Source organism: Salvia miltiorrhiza, chromosome 2, assembly GCF_028751815.1.
Source record: "Salvia miltiorrhiza cultivar Shanhuang (shh) chromosome 2, IMPLAD_Smil_shh, whole genome shotgun sequence".
Lineage (NCBI taxonomy): Eukaryota > Viridiplantae > Streptophyta > Magnoliopsida > Lamiales > Lamiaceae > Salvia > Salvia miltiorrhiza.
In genome coordinates this window covers 37,315,095-37,331,550 of record NC_080388.1, presented here as the reverse complement: position 1 = coordinate 37,331,550, position 16,456 = coordinate 37,315,095, and the positions used below count along the sequence as shown (strand labels likewise).

Genomic DNA, 16,456 nt, shown 5'->3' with positions numbered 1-16,456 from the left:
AACTCAATTATATGTCTTATTAAGCACACATTTATTTAAATTTTTCTATCCTTAATGTGGTTGTAAATGTGAGAAAATATATTTTAAATTGGAAAACAAAAAATCATAATGTTGAAATCAAGATATAACTAATGTATCCTTAAGAACACAACTACGTCATCCTAACAACGTATTTATTTAAGTTTATTATGCCTTAATGTAGTTCTAGATGTGAAAAACTTGCTTTTGTATTTTCAAAATAACACATCATGATGATTATGATCTCAAGGATATGTCATTTAGAAACTAGTATACTTAAGAAAACTGCCTAAAATTAAAAATTCGTCAATAAAAGTATCATACAATGGATGTATCTATTCTATATAGTATCCAGGGGCTTCCAGTACCTCTTAATCAATCCAAAGTTACAAACTTATTTCAATTAAGCAATTTGAGAAATTTAGAGATGCTTATTTTGTATAAATTTTTTTTTCAAACCAATTTTGTATAATTTCTTTGATCGTTCAAAATCTACCAACCTCTCTTACATACTCTTCATAAAGGTATTCATTTCTCCAATTACAATTAAGCAAGCGCCAGAGAGAGATGTTGTTTAAGGGTGTGTTTACTTTAATAGAAAATGTTAGAAAAAGAAAATTTTCCATCATTTTCACATGTTTCCTATGATGGATAATTTTCTCCGGTCAGGCTGAAAAATTTATTCGGGCAGCCCCTTTTCACTCATTTTCTCACAAATGTTGGATAATATTATCCTATTGGGAGGGTGTGAAAATATTTTCCAACATTTCAATTTGTTTATCCATCTATTTCTAACAAAATAAACACATGATAAAAAAAAAGGAGAAAAAGATAATATTATCTCACATTTTCTTATCCATCATTTTCAAATGAAAATTTTACTACCAAAGTTGAACACACTCTAAGGGAAAACGGCAAGGTCGTTAGAAACTCTTCGTTTTTCTTCTTCTCGAGTTGTGAAGTATTTTAAGGTTGTAAAACAAAAAAAATGTAAAAAAAAAGATTAGGTATATAAATTATATTGTCCCCAAGGCCAAGGGGACACCAAGCGGTGCGATCTCTTGTGTGTGAACAGTGAGGTCTCGGGTTCAAACCTCACTGCTCCCCTCCCCAACTCTAAGTAAAAAAAAAAAAGAGTACTCAAAATAATATGTTTATTATTAGCTAAGGTGGCAGAAGATGATCGTTTACATATAAAAAAAAAAACAAAATTAATATTCTCGTTTTCAATATATAGATCGGGTAACAGTTAATTATCCAATCTAAAATTGATGAAACAAACAAAGATCTTTAAAGAGTAGTTGTTGTCTTGTTGAGCCACTTAGAATCTACAGCAGTGTAGACGAACACTTTGATTTTCCTGCTTAGGCATGTGAACGGGGCTGCCTATCCATTCCTCAATTTTCAATCTGCATTTTTCAATAAATTCAAATGTAACATCTATATAAAATATTCAAATGTCAAGAACATCTGTATACATTAGTCAGATTTTTGGACTCACATTGGAAAGGCAAAAGAGCCTGAGCTTGTATCTGATAGATTAGAATCACAAGCCCCAAACTGATCCATCTTGATCTCTTTTATTTCATAATCTTTGCTCTCTTTTTCTTCACCCTGTCAAAAGAATTAAATAAAAATAATAATTTCATAGTCCTCTTATTTCCTTAATGCATAAGTTTTGATATTGTAACCGTAAATGTGAGAGCGTTACAGTATGATGAGCTGTTACATTTTTATATCCACCACCGTCACCGTCACCATCGCCGTCGTCTTCGTTTCCATCGTTTACGATGTCGATTGCTCCATCTTCTCTAAAGCAGAAAACTAAGTAATCTTCCTCTGCAACATGCGGCTCGCCATTGATGGTGTTGGCTCGTGATGGAGAGGTTTGAACTGATTTTCCTCGGCTCTTCTTCGCAGCGGTAAAGTCCAAAACGATGCTGCCGCTGGATGTTTCCGGCGATCTGCCATCGGATTTTTCCTCTATATCAAAGATGGATTGGATTGGATGAGATGATGGGAGTATAAAAGTCATAAAGATGAGAATTTGATGTTGACTGATTACCAAAACGTAAACGGCGAGCAAAGAAGCATGACGTAATGTTTCTCATTCCACATCCAACCAGTGAGCTCATTCTTCCTCCGAAATGGGATTCTGTGAGATTTGAATTTGGAGGAGGAGAGGTTGATATATAGAGGAGCAGTTATGGTTTCTTTAGCAGAAATGGAAATGGGAGTAAAACGTGGAGATTTACAAGGAAACCGTCATTTATGGAAAACACCATTTCAAATTTCATTCCAACGCTCCAAAAATTACAACCACTTGCTTAATTTCATGGTACAAGATTTCGATTAAATTAGCCTAGTCACAGAATTTGAATGCTTATTGATCAATGATAATGAGAGCAGAGCTTGTATAAATTATATCATTTCATCATAACTTCATGTCAAATTGTAGTCAAAAGTTTGGCACATAGTGGCCATAACTACAATACTACATATATAATCTGAAACCCGAAAAAAAAATTCAACAAAAAATTATTTATGAGTTATGCAACATCTGGAAGTAGTTGTACAGAATTTGGATCAGAATCTTGACCTCGACCGGAAATCTCCCAACGGCTTGGTGGTCGACGTCTCTGCCATATAACACGAGACACTAGCAAGAAAAGGCTCTTCTCAGTATAGCTGCATGAAGAATAAAGTTGAGTTAGCAGGGAGAAACGCATTTTCAATTAAATCAATCTACAGATTGAGAGGACATTAGCTAGATGCAGGAGATAGATAGCAAGAAATGCTGATAAGAAGAATGTGAGAGAAGAGCATGCTGGGAAGAGTGCAGAAGATACAATACATGAAAACCTTTAGGTCAGTCCTAAGTGAAGCAAAAGCTCTTTTATGTAAACCATTTTTACACTGAATAGTGAATTCCCTTCATCAACATATTAGATCTCTGATTCCATATTCAGACAGAAACTACACATATCTACGACAGATGAGTAAGACTTTCCTGACAAATGGAATCTCAACTACATAAAGACATACAAAACTTATTTTCTGTTATGCAGGATCTATTAAAATAGAGAGCCACCCAATCTATTTACATCTAATGAAGCACAGAACCCGGAATTCGCCATCACAGAGACACGAGATGCAAAGGAAAACAAGAAAAAACAATGATCATCAAGCCTTGAGATATATGCATCTACATGACCTCCTCAAACTCAAGCCATAATACCTCAAGATAGCAAATAATATGTGACTCAGCGCTCAAAGTAGCTAGCTAGCTTTCGCTCATCAGTAAACGCACTAGGATTCTTCTCGTGATCTAGTCTCTTCTCTCTGATTGCACTTCTTGTGCCATAGAGGAACCAGGAGCCTCGGTCAGAAACTGCTGCCAGAAGACGTCGTTTAGCCCAGCTGCCACAGACGGGATGGAGCCATCCTGCTCTCGATCTTTTGGTGTTCCATCATCAGGAGTCTTGGTTGGGCTTATGTTCACATCAATGCCTACTGGCTTTAACCTGGAGTCGAGATCAATGCAGATTGAAGATATTGCAGGGCTGCCAACATACGTCGAGGAAGCAACCAGCTCGGGAGAGGAATGGCAATCTCGCGAAGTTGATGCTGACATGTGGGCATTCAAATCAGAATCTCCAGACGATGCTGTGATGACAGGCGAACGCGTGGGGTGCAGCCTAAAGTCATGAAACTCTTCGGCTGGAGCCTGAACTCCATGGATGAACTTCTCCCAAAAATTTAGGGATGAATCTAGTTTCTCAACTTGTTCCAAGTTCATCAATGGAAGAGACAAAGCGCCTGAATTTCCTAGGAGGGACATGCCTCGGTCCTCCCCTTGAAGGCCTTCGCCTTGCAAGAAATTCAAGGCCACGGATCTTCTTTTCTTTCTCTGAAACTCCGAGTGTTCCATGGTGCTCGGTTTCTCCAACAGCTGAGCTAAGCTGATCATCAACTGGCGCTGCCTGTGGTCAATATTCTGCAATGTCTGCCGTAAGCAACTGAGCTGATGCTCGTATCCTTGACTCTCGTGCCTACGCCTCTCTACTTCCGACTGAAGCAAAACCTTTTCTCCTTTCAGCTGCTGAATCTCTTTCTCAAAATGCTCTCTTTCTGAATCACTTAATGGAGCCACATTTCCTTGACCTGAATGACTGTGGATCGGCTTTCGCCTGTATATATTCTTCAAAAGATGTTGCTGCCCTCGAATAAACTCCTCATTTGCAAACTCCCATTGGTCAGGATCAGTCTTTCTAAAACCCTGCAAATTTCAAGAAAATGTTAGGCCCGCCTAAATAGTGAAGAATCCAATTAGATCAAACTACTTCAATCAATTCCCAAACTATGTATTATTCTTCAATCAGATTAATTAGTTTCATTTACTTTGCTTTCAATGTAAAACTTCACATCCTAATTCTCATCTTCATTACTTTTGCTTGAAAAGCAAATTCATCACCAAATCAAAAGGCCAATATTTCAAGACTTTCTCCTTCCATAATTTACTTAAAAGCAACCAAAAAGCTCTCCACAAAATAACACAACACGCAGCCAAAGCTAAACAGAGAAGAGCTTTAACACCATTAATGGAACAACAAATGAAGTGAAGAGCAAAAAAAATGTCTTACATATGTATTCAATTGCCTGATGAAGCTGGAGAAGTTATTGTGCTTGAAATACTTTGGCAACAAATCTCTAGCAAACTCAGGTGGATTCCAAACGACAAAACTTTGGCCTGTGTGACTCCAAGAAACAACAGAATTTGTCATTGGATCATCCACCATCTCGTACGTCTTCACCAGAAATGGCGCCGGCGACGAAGAACTGCCGTTTGATCCATCCATCACTAATGATCAAAACTACAAAACGTATAAACACAACCCCTTGATTGAATCTTTCCCAAGATATCAATATGAATGCTTCTTTTTACACTTCAGATTTCCTTCCTTCATTCAATACTCAACCTTCTAATTCTTGACCCTCGACAATATCAATCAATCATGAAAAACCGATAACCAATACCCACATAAAATTCAGCTCAAAGAAGCAATCTTTCTGGATTGATGAACATGAAAGAATATAAATCTTTAAAATCCAGCTCAAAGAAAGAATTTTTTTCAAGACCCTTTTGATTATCTCACGTGTTTTATTGATTACGAGTGAAAAATCTCGAAAACAGACAGAAAAATATAGCTAATTTAGAGAACCCTTGGTTGTTGGATAATAAGAAACCAAAACCCAAATAAAAGATCTACATATAGGAAAACCAAAACAGAATGAAGCATAAAATCGTCGGTGTTCGAGCCTTTGACTTTCAACAGTCCGGCAGAAAAAAAATTGTTCGAAATTGGGGAAAAGGGAGTTGTAATAATTGTTTAAGATTGTTTCTTTTACAAGGGAAAAGTGATCATTACTTGGGGTTTGAGTTGAATTTTCTAAAGATTCTTGTAGCATTTTTGTTTGTTTGAAAAAACAGAGCGTTGAATTCAGCATTGGAGGGTAAACGGTAAACAGAGACGCAGTCGTTGCTTTGTCTTTATTGACGAGACTCGTTACTTCGTTAGTGAGAGCCGTATGAAAATAGGGTTAAATAGCATATACAATCTCAAGGTTTGCCCATGTTTTTTAATTTCGTTCCTCACGTAACGTAAGTGGCATGGCAAATCTTATTGTATTGTTTTTTAAAAAAATTCGTCCACGTATCAGATGTCCGTTAACGGTCCGTTCAATAATTAATTAATTAATTTTTTTTTTAATTTCAAACGGGTCCCATTAACCGTTTGAACCCCGGGAGAAGCAATATGTCTTCAATGCAGAACAACACACCAAAAAGAACCCTTACGACTTCTCATCTTCTCCACTTCATTGCGCTACAATCTCAAGGTTTGCCCGTGTTTTTCAATTTCGCCCCTCACGTAACGTAAGTGGCATGACAAATCTTATTGTATTGTTTTTTTAAAAAATTCGTCCACGTCTCAGACGTCCGTTAACGGTCCGTCCAATAATTAATTATTTTTTTTTAAATTTCAAACGGGCCCCATTAACCGTTTAAACCCCGGGATAAACAATATGTCTTCAATGCAGAACAACACACCAAAAAGAACCCTTACGACTTCTCATCTTCTCCACTTCATTGCGCCTGAATCTCGTCGGAGTTTAGGGTGTTTTACATGCAATGGCCGGAAAAGATAAAGGAAAACAAAGGTAAGTTATAAAGTTCTTGTTCCCTGTTTACGTCTATTCTAGAGTCTTTATGTGTTTTCATTGATCATTATGAACAACTCGATATAGAATGGCACAATGCTTATGATTTTTATCTTGTTTTTTATGGTAACAGTATGATTGATGCGAAGGAATTTAATTTTCATTTTGGTGTCAATTGGGAGAAGAAAGATAAATGGCTATTTGAAACTTATGATTTGGAGAAGGTAATTGCTTGTATAGAGGACATGTCATTTGAGCGTATCCGAAATCAGTTTAGTGAACTAGGATTTTCAAATCCCAAAGGCATATACATTTGGGATCCCGATAGGAAAGTTGAAGATGGTCTGTTTTTCTTGAAGGATGAAGTTTATTGTAGGAGGGTGATTCAATATCTAGATGCCCTTGGTTTCAATGAAATAGATATGTTCGTTGATGATAATGAAACCTCCACGCCTACATATTTTACTAGAGCTTTATTGCCGACAGAGAATGAAACTGAAAGAGAGAATGGTAGAGAAGCCACTACTTTACCAGACAATGAAACTGTCAATGTCCATGTTGAGAGGGCTACTAGTGTTGAGAATGATGGTGGAGCTGATGTTGATGGTATTGTGAGGGATGAAGGTGTTGTGACAAAGGAAACTAAGAGGCCTGAGAGAGTGGTGGCAGAGGGAAGTGAGAGGGATAAGGTAGTTGCGACAGAGGGTATTGAAAGAGATAATAGTTTTGGGGCAGAGGGTATTGAGAGAGATGATGGCCTTGGGGCCGAAGGTATTGAGGGAGATGATGGGTTTGGGGCAGAAGGTAATGTGAGTAATGAGGGAGAGGGCATGGACACAGGATATGTGAATCCAATTGGATATGTGAGTGAGGAAGATGGAGATGAACAAAGTGAGGATGGTGAAGAAGATGAAGCTCCTGTACAGATTAATGAGGATGAAACAGCCGAGCAACTTGAAGAGAATTTAAGGAATGAAGACAATGGTGATGGAACATTCCATTTAGGGCAGTCATTTGCAAATGTGATTGAAGCAAGACAAGCCTTAAATGACTATGGTGTGAAATATGGATATAAGTTGAAGTTTGTGAAGAATGAGACAGCAAGACTTAGAGTTATTTGCAGGAATGATGAGAATTGCCCGTTCAAGATGCTAGTTTCTAAGGATGGTGAGAATGGTGGACTAACTATCAAGACCTTGTTCATGGAGCATAGCTGTTTCAGACAAAGAGAAGTTCCAAGTCTCAGCCAATCTTATCTTGCTAACTACTTTAAGGACCAAATCTACAAAAATTCAAAATTCACAACCAAGGATATGCAAAGTGAGGTGAAGAAGCATTTGAAGTTGAATGTCAGTCATTACAAGTGCATAAGGGCAAAGCACATAGTGGTTAAACATCTGAAGGGCAGCTTCAAGCAAGAGTTTGCTAACCTACCTGCCTACATTCAAGTGGTCAAGAGTAGTAATCCAGGATCAATGTGTGAGGTGCAGTTGAGTGAAGAAGGGACAGAAAATGGGATTAGAGTGTTTAAGAAAATATTTGTACTATTTGAAGCTTGTAGGAGGAATTGGATAGAGGGTTGTAGGCCTATTATAAGCTTAGATGGGTGCCATTTGAAAGGTGTTTGTCAAGGAATACTACTCACTACAGTCAGGAGAGATGGAAACGATGGTGTAGTGCCTATAGCTTGGGGAGTTGTCAGCAAAGAGAATAAGAACAATTGGAATTGATTTCTTTGTTGGTTAAGACAATAGTTGAATCTTGGTGATGGTGTTACTGTAACCATCGTTTCTAACATGCAAAAGGTAAATAGATAGGCATCTAATTTTTGTTTAATTCATATCTTACAACGCATCTAACTACTCATTTGTTTATTTACAGGGCATAATAGATGCAGTGCAATCTATTCTATCTAATGTCGAGCATAGATGGTGCGCTAGGCACATCTATGCAAACTGGTCAAAGAAATGGAGAGGGACTGAGCTCAAGAAGCGGTTTTGGATTTGTGCGTGGATCACATTTGAGGAAGAATTCAAGGAAAATTTGAAAAAGCTAGGTGACATCAAGAAAGAAGCCGCAGAGGACTTGATGAAGTATCATATCCAAACATAGTGTAGAGCTTACCAAAGTTCCAGGTCTTGCACTTATATGGTAGATAACAACATTAGTGAAAGTTTTAATGCTATGTTGTTAGATGCTAGACATAAGCCTATTATAAGCATGCTTGAAGACATTAGAACTGTGGTAATGAGTAGGGATTAGAGATAGAAGGAAGTTGTCTGATGCTTGGATTGGGGAGTGGTCTCCATCTTGTATGAAGTTGTTTCAGGATGCTAAGTTAGCTTCTATAGGTTGTAAGGTCTTATGGAATGGTGATGAAGGGTATGAAATTGGGGATGGAGAGGATAAGCATACTGTTTTTGTAGACAAAAGACTTTGCACTTGTAGGATTTGGGAGCTTACAGGAATTCCTTGTAGTCATGTTGTTGCTGCTATGGACCATTCGAAGCTAGATCCAATGTCCTTCATAGCTCGTTGGTATCATAAATCCACATACATGAAGTCTTATGAATTACCTATTCTACCTGTCCCTGGAGTAAAATTCTACAAAACAGCCAACATCAATCCAATAGAGCCATCCCCGGTTGAGAAACAGGCTGATAGGCCCAGGAAGAAGAGGATTAGAGCCTCAAATGAGCCTTCTTCTTCAACTCATCTCTCTAGGAAAGGCCAAGTACAAAGATGTGGGCATTGTAAGAGTATTGGCCATAAAAAGACAGCTTGCAAAGCCAACACCTCTGAGGTACTTGAACTTATTTTCTTTCTTCAAATTTTACTGAAATTACATGCTAACTCTTGTGATTGTTAGGAGCCTCAATCTAATGTGAACGAAACACAAGCTTCCCAATCAACAGTCAATGCTACTGAAGCCTCCCAACTAACTGTCGATGCAACTCTGCCATCCCAAACATCTGTGAATGCAAGAGAAGCCACTGGACCAACTAATGTAAGGCCTCAAACTGCAGAAGGAAAAAGGCAAACTAGAAGAGCATCAAAAGGCCTGACTGGAATCAGTGTTCATGTGAACACAACCACTGGACAAACAACTGTTAATGTAAGAGCTCTTAACTTGCTTTATTTCATCTCACCATTTATGGATTAATTTCAAAAATTGTTGTGCAGCCTAGTATGAACTCTGAAAGGATTGTAGTGCCCCCTCAAGAAGTGATTTCACATGAAGTTGATCCCAATGTTAGATTCCCCATTCCAAATGAAAGAGAAATAAGGAAGAGTACAAGAACAGGGTGCCAAATTCAATTCAATGGAGAAGGCACTGAAGTTAGAATGCCAACCCAATTGCCATTCAAAGCTCCGGGATTAAAGTGGAAGGGAAAGAGATCAGTGACCAAACAACAACTAATCGATGAAAGCATATCAAAGAGAACAAGAAGTGGAGGAGGGACGAATGCAACTCTATCCTCACAAACTGCATCCACAACTACGCAGGGCCATTGAACTTGAATTGGCTGTTTTTCTTTGTGAATCAGTGTTCTGAACTTGAAACAAGATAGTCCACTAGACGATGCCTTGTTAAGGTTTTGTTTTGCATTTGAAATGATATTTTTTGTGATAGCAGTTGAACTCATTTGAGAGTCATATTAGTTTGTTTGATTTTGAAGAAACAATATAATGTTATGTTGTCATTTTGTTTTGTTTATGAAGAAGGAATATATTAGTTTCACAATCTTGTTTTGCACTACATTTTTCAATCTTTTTTTGCAATTCCATGTTGATAAAAGCAAATCCTTTTATTGCATTCAAAATATAGGCTACAAGAACAGGGCCTAACACTAATAACAAAAGAAATACAGGAAGATCAACCAAGAAGAAATTGCAAAAACATATAATCTTCTTTCTTCATTGCTTGTTTTCTTCCTTTAGTTTTTGGATGATATTCAATAGCTCTTCCATTTCTTCCTCCAATGCAAAACTCAAAATTTTCTTTGCCTCATTCAACTCATTCACCAACTTCTTGTTCTCATTCCTCAATGCAATGATAACATCGCTGCCTCTTGAACCCAATGGTTCATCATGCCATTCAAAATAGCCGCAATTCTTAGTCTGAAAAGGGAGCAATTCAACATTCAAAATAGCTGCAATTCTTACCATCATCAAGCATGTCAAACATACGAGGAGTAGAATACCTTCCAGTTTCGACAGCCGTAGAACCTCCGGCCGGGATTATCATCGGTCCACGATGTCATTCTAGGGGCTTTCAATCTCTTACCTTCGAATACGCATTCACAATACCTTGATTCTTCTTAATTTATATCCATCTTCGAGCTCTTACTCCTACTTGCCGAACTGCCCCGCGAATTGCAAGACATATTGGAACTCATGTTATGCGTCGACTACAGGAAAAGAAACCCCAAGCTCAATCGTGAAAATTTTTTCACGATTGATCGTCTGATTCTTCGAAAATTGAGGAATGAAAAAAAACTAGGGTTCATGTATATAAGATTGGGGATTGGGGATTGGGGATTGAGGATGACTAATCCGCTATTAAGGGTTGCAATGGTAAGTGGGGCCCGTTTTCACGTTTGAAATAAAAAAAATTAATTACTAGACGGATGGTTAAAGAGCGTCTGAGACGTGGACGAAAAATATTAAAAACTAATACAATAAGGTTTGTCATGCCACTAACGATTCGTGAGGGTTGTTTTTGAAAAATACGGTCAAACCTTGAGGGTTTAATTGCTATTTAACCCATGAAAATATATTTATATATTCACATTATATTTGACAAATATTATTTTCTTTTCTTTTTTTGATGAGAGAAATATTCTACTTCATATCTAGCAAAATGTTGACTATGCGCAAATTAACCTATGGTGATAATATCATGATGGTTAGATGATTCCCTTTAAATTCAATACTGATAACCGTAATAGACAAATTTCGTATAGCCCATTTGAATAAATATTTGCGGCCCAAACGTCTAGCCTAATTCGAAAAACTGAATTAGTGCCAATTAATTCAGCCTGACTCGGTACTTTAGGTCATTAAAGCACATCGACCCAAATCCTAGAAAGGGCAGCGACTTGGGGGAGAAGGAGAGAAATAAGGTCAGGGATACGATCCCACGAATATCGGAACGACTAAGGTTTAAGGAGACGTGCCAGCAAAAGCCGTCAGGTCGTCACAGTATAAATAATAACCAACTAGGTCATTCGACCCACACAATCATTCGCACTCCAACACGTTATTTCCACCTTCTCTCCTCACTCATACTATTCTGCCTCCACGCTCTCAGCCTTAAGTTTTTCGGTGACCAGATCAACCGGGACGACCCAACGGCCCTCGCTCATTGCTCAATCGCCCTTCAACTCCGTCGACCAAATCGATCCGATTTACTCTTCCATTTACTATATTTCAATTATTTCAATACGGTTTCTTAATATTTCTTACTGACTTGAGCGTCGGAGGCCCTTCCATCAACACTTTCACCGGTGCTCTAAGAAGGGCTCTAACGTTGTTCGTATTTCAGGTTGCTAGTGCCCATCGTATTGGACGACCCCGATGTCCTTATCCGTAGTTGTTGGATTTATCCCTAACAATTTGGCGCCCACTGTAGGGCCCTAGAAATCAAGCATTCCCGACGAACAATCACTGAGTTCTACCATGAGTACCCAAAACAACACATGATACATGACCGATGCTCCCTCTCAAACTGAGTTGTTGGCCCAAGTGAAGATAGGCACCAAGCTCAATGCCCTAATGGACTCGATAGTCCAGGAAAGGGAGAGTCGGCTGTTTTTGGAAAAATAAAACCAAGAGCTACTTGCCCGACTGAACGCTCTCACCTAGATCCAAACGCCTCCGCCAATTCAAATGCAACGCCCTGACCGATTTCGGGTTCCTATTAACCCCATGCCAGATATTGAGGACATCCCGCTCACACCCAATGGAGCTGAGATCAACCCAGATGACTCTTCATCCTCGGTAAGAAATAATAGATCGGAAGTTATTCATTCTAATACGGGTAATCTTCATGTGAATGCAGGTGAAACACACATCATGGACCAAACACCTGGGACAACTAGAACAACCGGGACAACCGGAACAAACGTAATAGAAGTCCTCACTCAGGACAACCGAACGACTGCGGGAATGGACCATTCTACCCCAATGGGCTAGACCGATATCACCCAGGGGCATATTGTGCCAACCGGACCACACGAAGGTGATCTCATGCGTGATGCCCCAACAGGTCAACCAGATGGAGCAAGGCGAACATGTCCAATTGGTCATAATGGCAGCACTCAAGATCAACCATTTCAGGTCGATCAGGGTCGACGGGACATGTCCAACACCCTCCAAAATTTAGACCCCGCCTTGACTAGAAGATTGGCGGATATGGAGACCATCATCCAACGAATCCCAAGAGTCCCGGTCCCAATCAAGAAAAGTGTGGAGAGTTGTTATGCTGACTCGCCGTTTGTGGACGAAATAGCTTTAGTGGAAATGCCCAGAAAGTTCAACTTTCCTCACATGAAGATGTTCGATGGCGCGTCTGACCCAGACGACCATATTGCCCAATATCGCCAGAGGATGTTCACCGTGGCCATCCCTCGTGACATGAGGGAAGCGCGCATGTGTAAGGGGTTCGGTTCTAGTCTAATAGGACCGGCCCTCTAGTGGTATACGAATCTCCCAAATAACTCTATTAGTTCTTTTGCCCAACTAACTGATGTTTTTGTCCAGCAGTATGCAAGTAGCAGGAAACTGGAGAAGATCTCGGAAGACATGTACGTCATTGTACAAAGACATGGGAACCCCTTCGAGACTACATTGGACGCTTCAACAAGGAGAAGGTATCAATTACCAACTGTAGCGAGCAAACCGCTGTCATCACCTTTCGCAAGGGTCTATTGCCCGGCTCGGACCTTTATAAGACGCTCACCAAGTATCCATGCAAAACCATGGAGGACGTGTTGATCCAAGCTGGGGCACAGATTAAGTGAGAGGAAGACCAATACAACATGCATAGGGTCTTCCCACCTAGTAGACTCGAAAGAAATTATCGGGTGGACAAGAGATCAGGTCGTGACAGACGTGCTGAACCATATCCACCACCTCATTGATAAAGCCGAGGAAGGGACGAGTACGATAGGGCACCCGACACACGCCCCCGTGAGAAAGCAAAGATTCCAGAGTATGCCATGTCCATCTCCCCCGCCGAAGCAGTTGAAGCATTAAAGAACCTGGGCAACAAGGTCAAATGGCCAGAGAGGATGAGGGCCCCAGCCGACCAGAGGGACAGGTTCAAGTGGTCCATGCAGACCATGGGCATCGGCCGGAGGATTGCATCGCCCTCGGGTTGGAAGTGGCCCACCTACTAAAACAAGGCCACATCACCGATTACCTAACCGAGAAGAGCAAGGACCCTACAACAAGGAAGAGATAGACATGATGACCATAGAGAGGCTACACCGCCAAACCCACCACCTCATGAAAGAACCGTGAATATCATATTTGGTGGCTCCAAAGTAAACGGGGTCACCCATTCAACAGCAAAGAAACATACCCGACAGGCGAAGTCTAACAAGGCGGAAACCAACATGCCCTGCTAGACCGCTTCAACCCTTCCGACCCAAACAATCAGTTTTCATACTACTGAATCAGACAAGCTTCTTTACCCTCATCATGGTGCTTTAGTTATTTCAATTTTTATATATTTCAAATTGTTTGACCAAACGTGTTTTAATCGATAATGGTAGTTCTGCCAATATCTTGTTTTTTGATGTTTTCAAGGAGATGGGCTTGAACGAGTCCAAAATAATACTCCCTCCGTCCCAATATTAAAGACACACTTTCCTTATTGGGTTGTCCCAATAATAAAGACACACTTCCTAAAATAGAAATAATTAGACATAACTTAAAACCCCTAATTTCAGATCTTCTCTCTCCACTCTAATTTCAGATATTCTCTATCCAACTCTCTCGCCGCCCCAGATCTTGCGCCACCATCCTCTGACCTTCGAACGCCCCTCGTCGGTGAGCCTCCGACCGCTCACACACACACACTGACGGGGGCAGAGGGCCGTCGGACACCCCTCTTTCTCTCCGATTTTGAGTTCGATTTTGAGTTCGGCTCTCTTGGCGCCGGCGCCACCCTGACCACAGCGCCATCGTTGCCCTGACCACGGTGCCGCCCCACGAAGACCGGCGGTATCCACCGTCTTCTCGCCCTCTCTCTTTCTCTCTCATTTGGAAACAGGGCGAGCGCCCTCCTCCTTCTGAAACCGCCGCCCATCCCCCTCTGTTCTCCTTCTCCGGCCACCGCCTGCTTCTCCATATCTGGCCGAACAGCCGCCACCCATCCCCCTCTCTTTTCCTTTCGACTGCACAGCAACGGTGAGGCCACATCTCTCCTTCTGAAACCCTCCATCTCCACCGACATTCTCCCACTTTCTGCCAATTTTTGTTTTAGAATGGGAATGGTTTTGTTTGGTATGAGAATTGTTTGTTCTTTGCCAATTTTTATTTTGCAGTCACAGATTTGCAATTTTGATGTTAATTTTGAATCAGTTTTTGGTGCTAAATTTTTTGGATAATTTGCGATTTCTAGTTTTGATTTTCTGGGTTTGATTTTCGGAGGTGGTGGTGGTGATGGTCGGCGGTGGCGGTGGTGGTCTAGTTTTGATTTTCTGGGTTTGATTTTCGGAGGTGGCAGTGGTGATGGTCGGCGGTGGCGGTGGTGGTCGGAGAAGATGAGAGAGAGAGAGAGTTGAGAGTTGAGAGTAAAGTAAATAAATCCCCTAATTAACTCCTTAATCAAATACACTAATGATGTGAGCCACTACACTTTATTCTCTAAATTACCTCACCTTAACCTCCGTGCCCAAATGAAGTGTGTCTTCATTATTGGGACGGAGGGAGTAATAAAAAGTCTGTCGTGCTTATAGGCTTCAGTAGTGAGACCAAGACCATGATTGGGAAGATTGACCTTCCTGTCTATGCCGAAGGGGTGAATCAATCAACCAAGTTCCTAGTGATCAATGCCCCTTTCGCGTTCAACGTCATTTTGGGTCGACCATGGATCCATGACATGGAAGCAGTGTCATCTACCTACCACCAAGTGATTCGGTTCCCAACCAAATGGGGCATCAAGGAGATCAGGGGCGAGCAAAAAGATTCAAGGACATGCTACCAAACGACCATGAAGGCAAAACATACCACTCAATAGCAATTACAGCAAGAGGGTTCGACCCACCAAAAGAAGGATCAACCATCCCCGTCAGATCAACCTGCACAACCAGATAAGCCCGAAGGGGAGTCGCAACCCACTCGCTTGCCCCAAAGTCATCCAAGCAGCAAAGTTGTTATAGCATATCAACCTGATCAACCCGTTCGTCCAAAACGACCATGTAGTCTGATTGAGGAAGAAGCAATAGAGATAGATGAAGTCCAAATCCACATGGACCATTCGGACCACAAAGTTCGGATTGGAGCACAACTTGACCCCGACTCCCGAGAAAAGCTTATCAATTTCTTATCTGAGCACTATGATTGTTTTGCTTGGTTCCACGTGGACATGACGGGGATTGACCCAAGTGTTATTGTTCATAGGTTACAGGTTGATCTGGGCTATCCACCAAAAAAGCAAAGACGAAGAAAATTTGCTCCTGAAAGAAATCAAGTCATCAACGAAGAGGTCTAAAATTTTTCTTGCTAACATAAAATATTTTACATAAAGCATTTCGAACATGCGTAAAATAATTACGAACAACTAAATAAAAATATATCGACTAAGCATTCATGCAAACACGTAAGCTCCATAACTCATAGAATAAAGAATTCCCCAATAGAAACTGATAAACTAACTAAACAGCTTCATCATCAAAGTTATCATTATTATATCGATTTTCTTGATGCAAATTCTTACATGAAGAAGCTGCTGCAATTCAGGGTTGTTAAAGGATGAAGATTCCATTGGTAGACCAGAGAGAATTTCTTGCGATTTAAGAATCTCGCTTATTTAATTAAGATTGAAAGCCTGCTCTAAAAACATTTAGATTGAAAGTCCTAGTCAAAAATTGGTAGATAAATGGAAAATTTTCATTAGACATGCGCTTGGACCGGAAAACTGTTAGCAATATATGTGATCCGCGTTGGCGACAATGGCGACTTTGACGGAGGTTATCTCAGTTTCCGG

The 16,456-nt window shown here is 40.3% G+C and overlaps 2 protein-coding genes across 5 annotated transcripts; both read right to left on the bottom strand.

Annotated features, from left to right (window-relative positions):
* Window positions 1-1,155: 1,155 nt before the first annotated feature.
* Window positions 1,156-5,595, bottom strand: LOC131012268 (heat stress transcription factor A-4b-like). 4 transcript variants are annotated; one of them, XR_009097253.1, is made up of 7 exons: window positions 4,662-5,552; window positions 3,257-4,297; window positions 2,618-2,706; window positions 2,084-2,173; window positions 1,730-2,001; window positions 1,520-1,632; window positions 1,156-1,427 (listed from the first exon to the last, which is right to left on the bottom strand). XR_009097253.1 is itself a non-coding variant. In XM_057940182.1 (2 exons), exons 1-2 carry the CDS (start codon window positions 4,875-4,877, stop codon window positions 3,347-3,349), a joined length of 1,167 nt encoding a protein of 388 aa, XP_057796165.1. In that variant the 5' UTR covers window positions 4,878-5,595; the 3' UTR covers window positions 2,431-3,346. The 4 variants fall into 4 exon arrangements, 1 of the variants encoding a protein (XP_057796165.1); XR_009097252.1 differs by having other exon boundaries at window positions 1,748-2,001; XR_009097254.1 differs by lacking the exons at window positions 1,156-1,427; window positions 1,520-1,632; window positions 1,730-2,001; window positions 2,084-2,173 and having other exon boundaries at window positions 2,431-2,706; window positions 4,662-5,595.
* Window positions 1,272-2,053, bottom strand: LOC131008404 (protein BREAKING OF ASYMMETRY IN THE STOMATAL LINEAGE). Its single transcript, XM_057935286.1, has 4 exons — window positions 1,730-2,053; window positions 1,520-1,632; window positions 1,367-1,427; window positions 1,272-1,280 (listed from the first exon to the last, which is right to left on the bottom strand). The coding sequence occupies exons 1-4, from the start codon at window positions 2,051-2,053 to the stop codon at window positions 1,272-1,274; spliced, it is 507 nt and encodes a 168-aa protein (XP_057791269.1).
* Window positions 5,596-16,456: the final 10,861 nt, after the last annotated feature.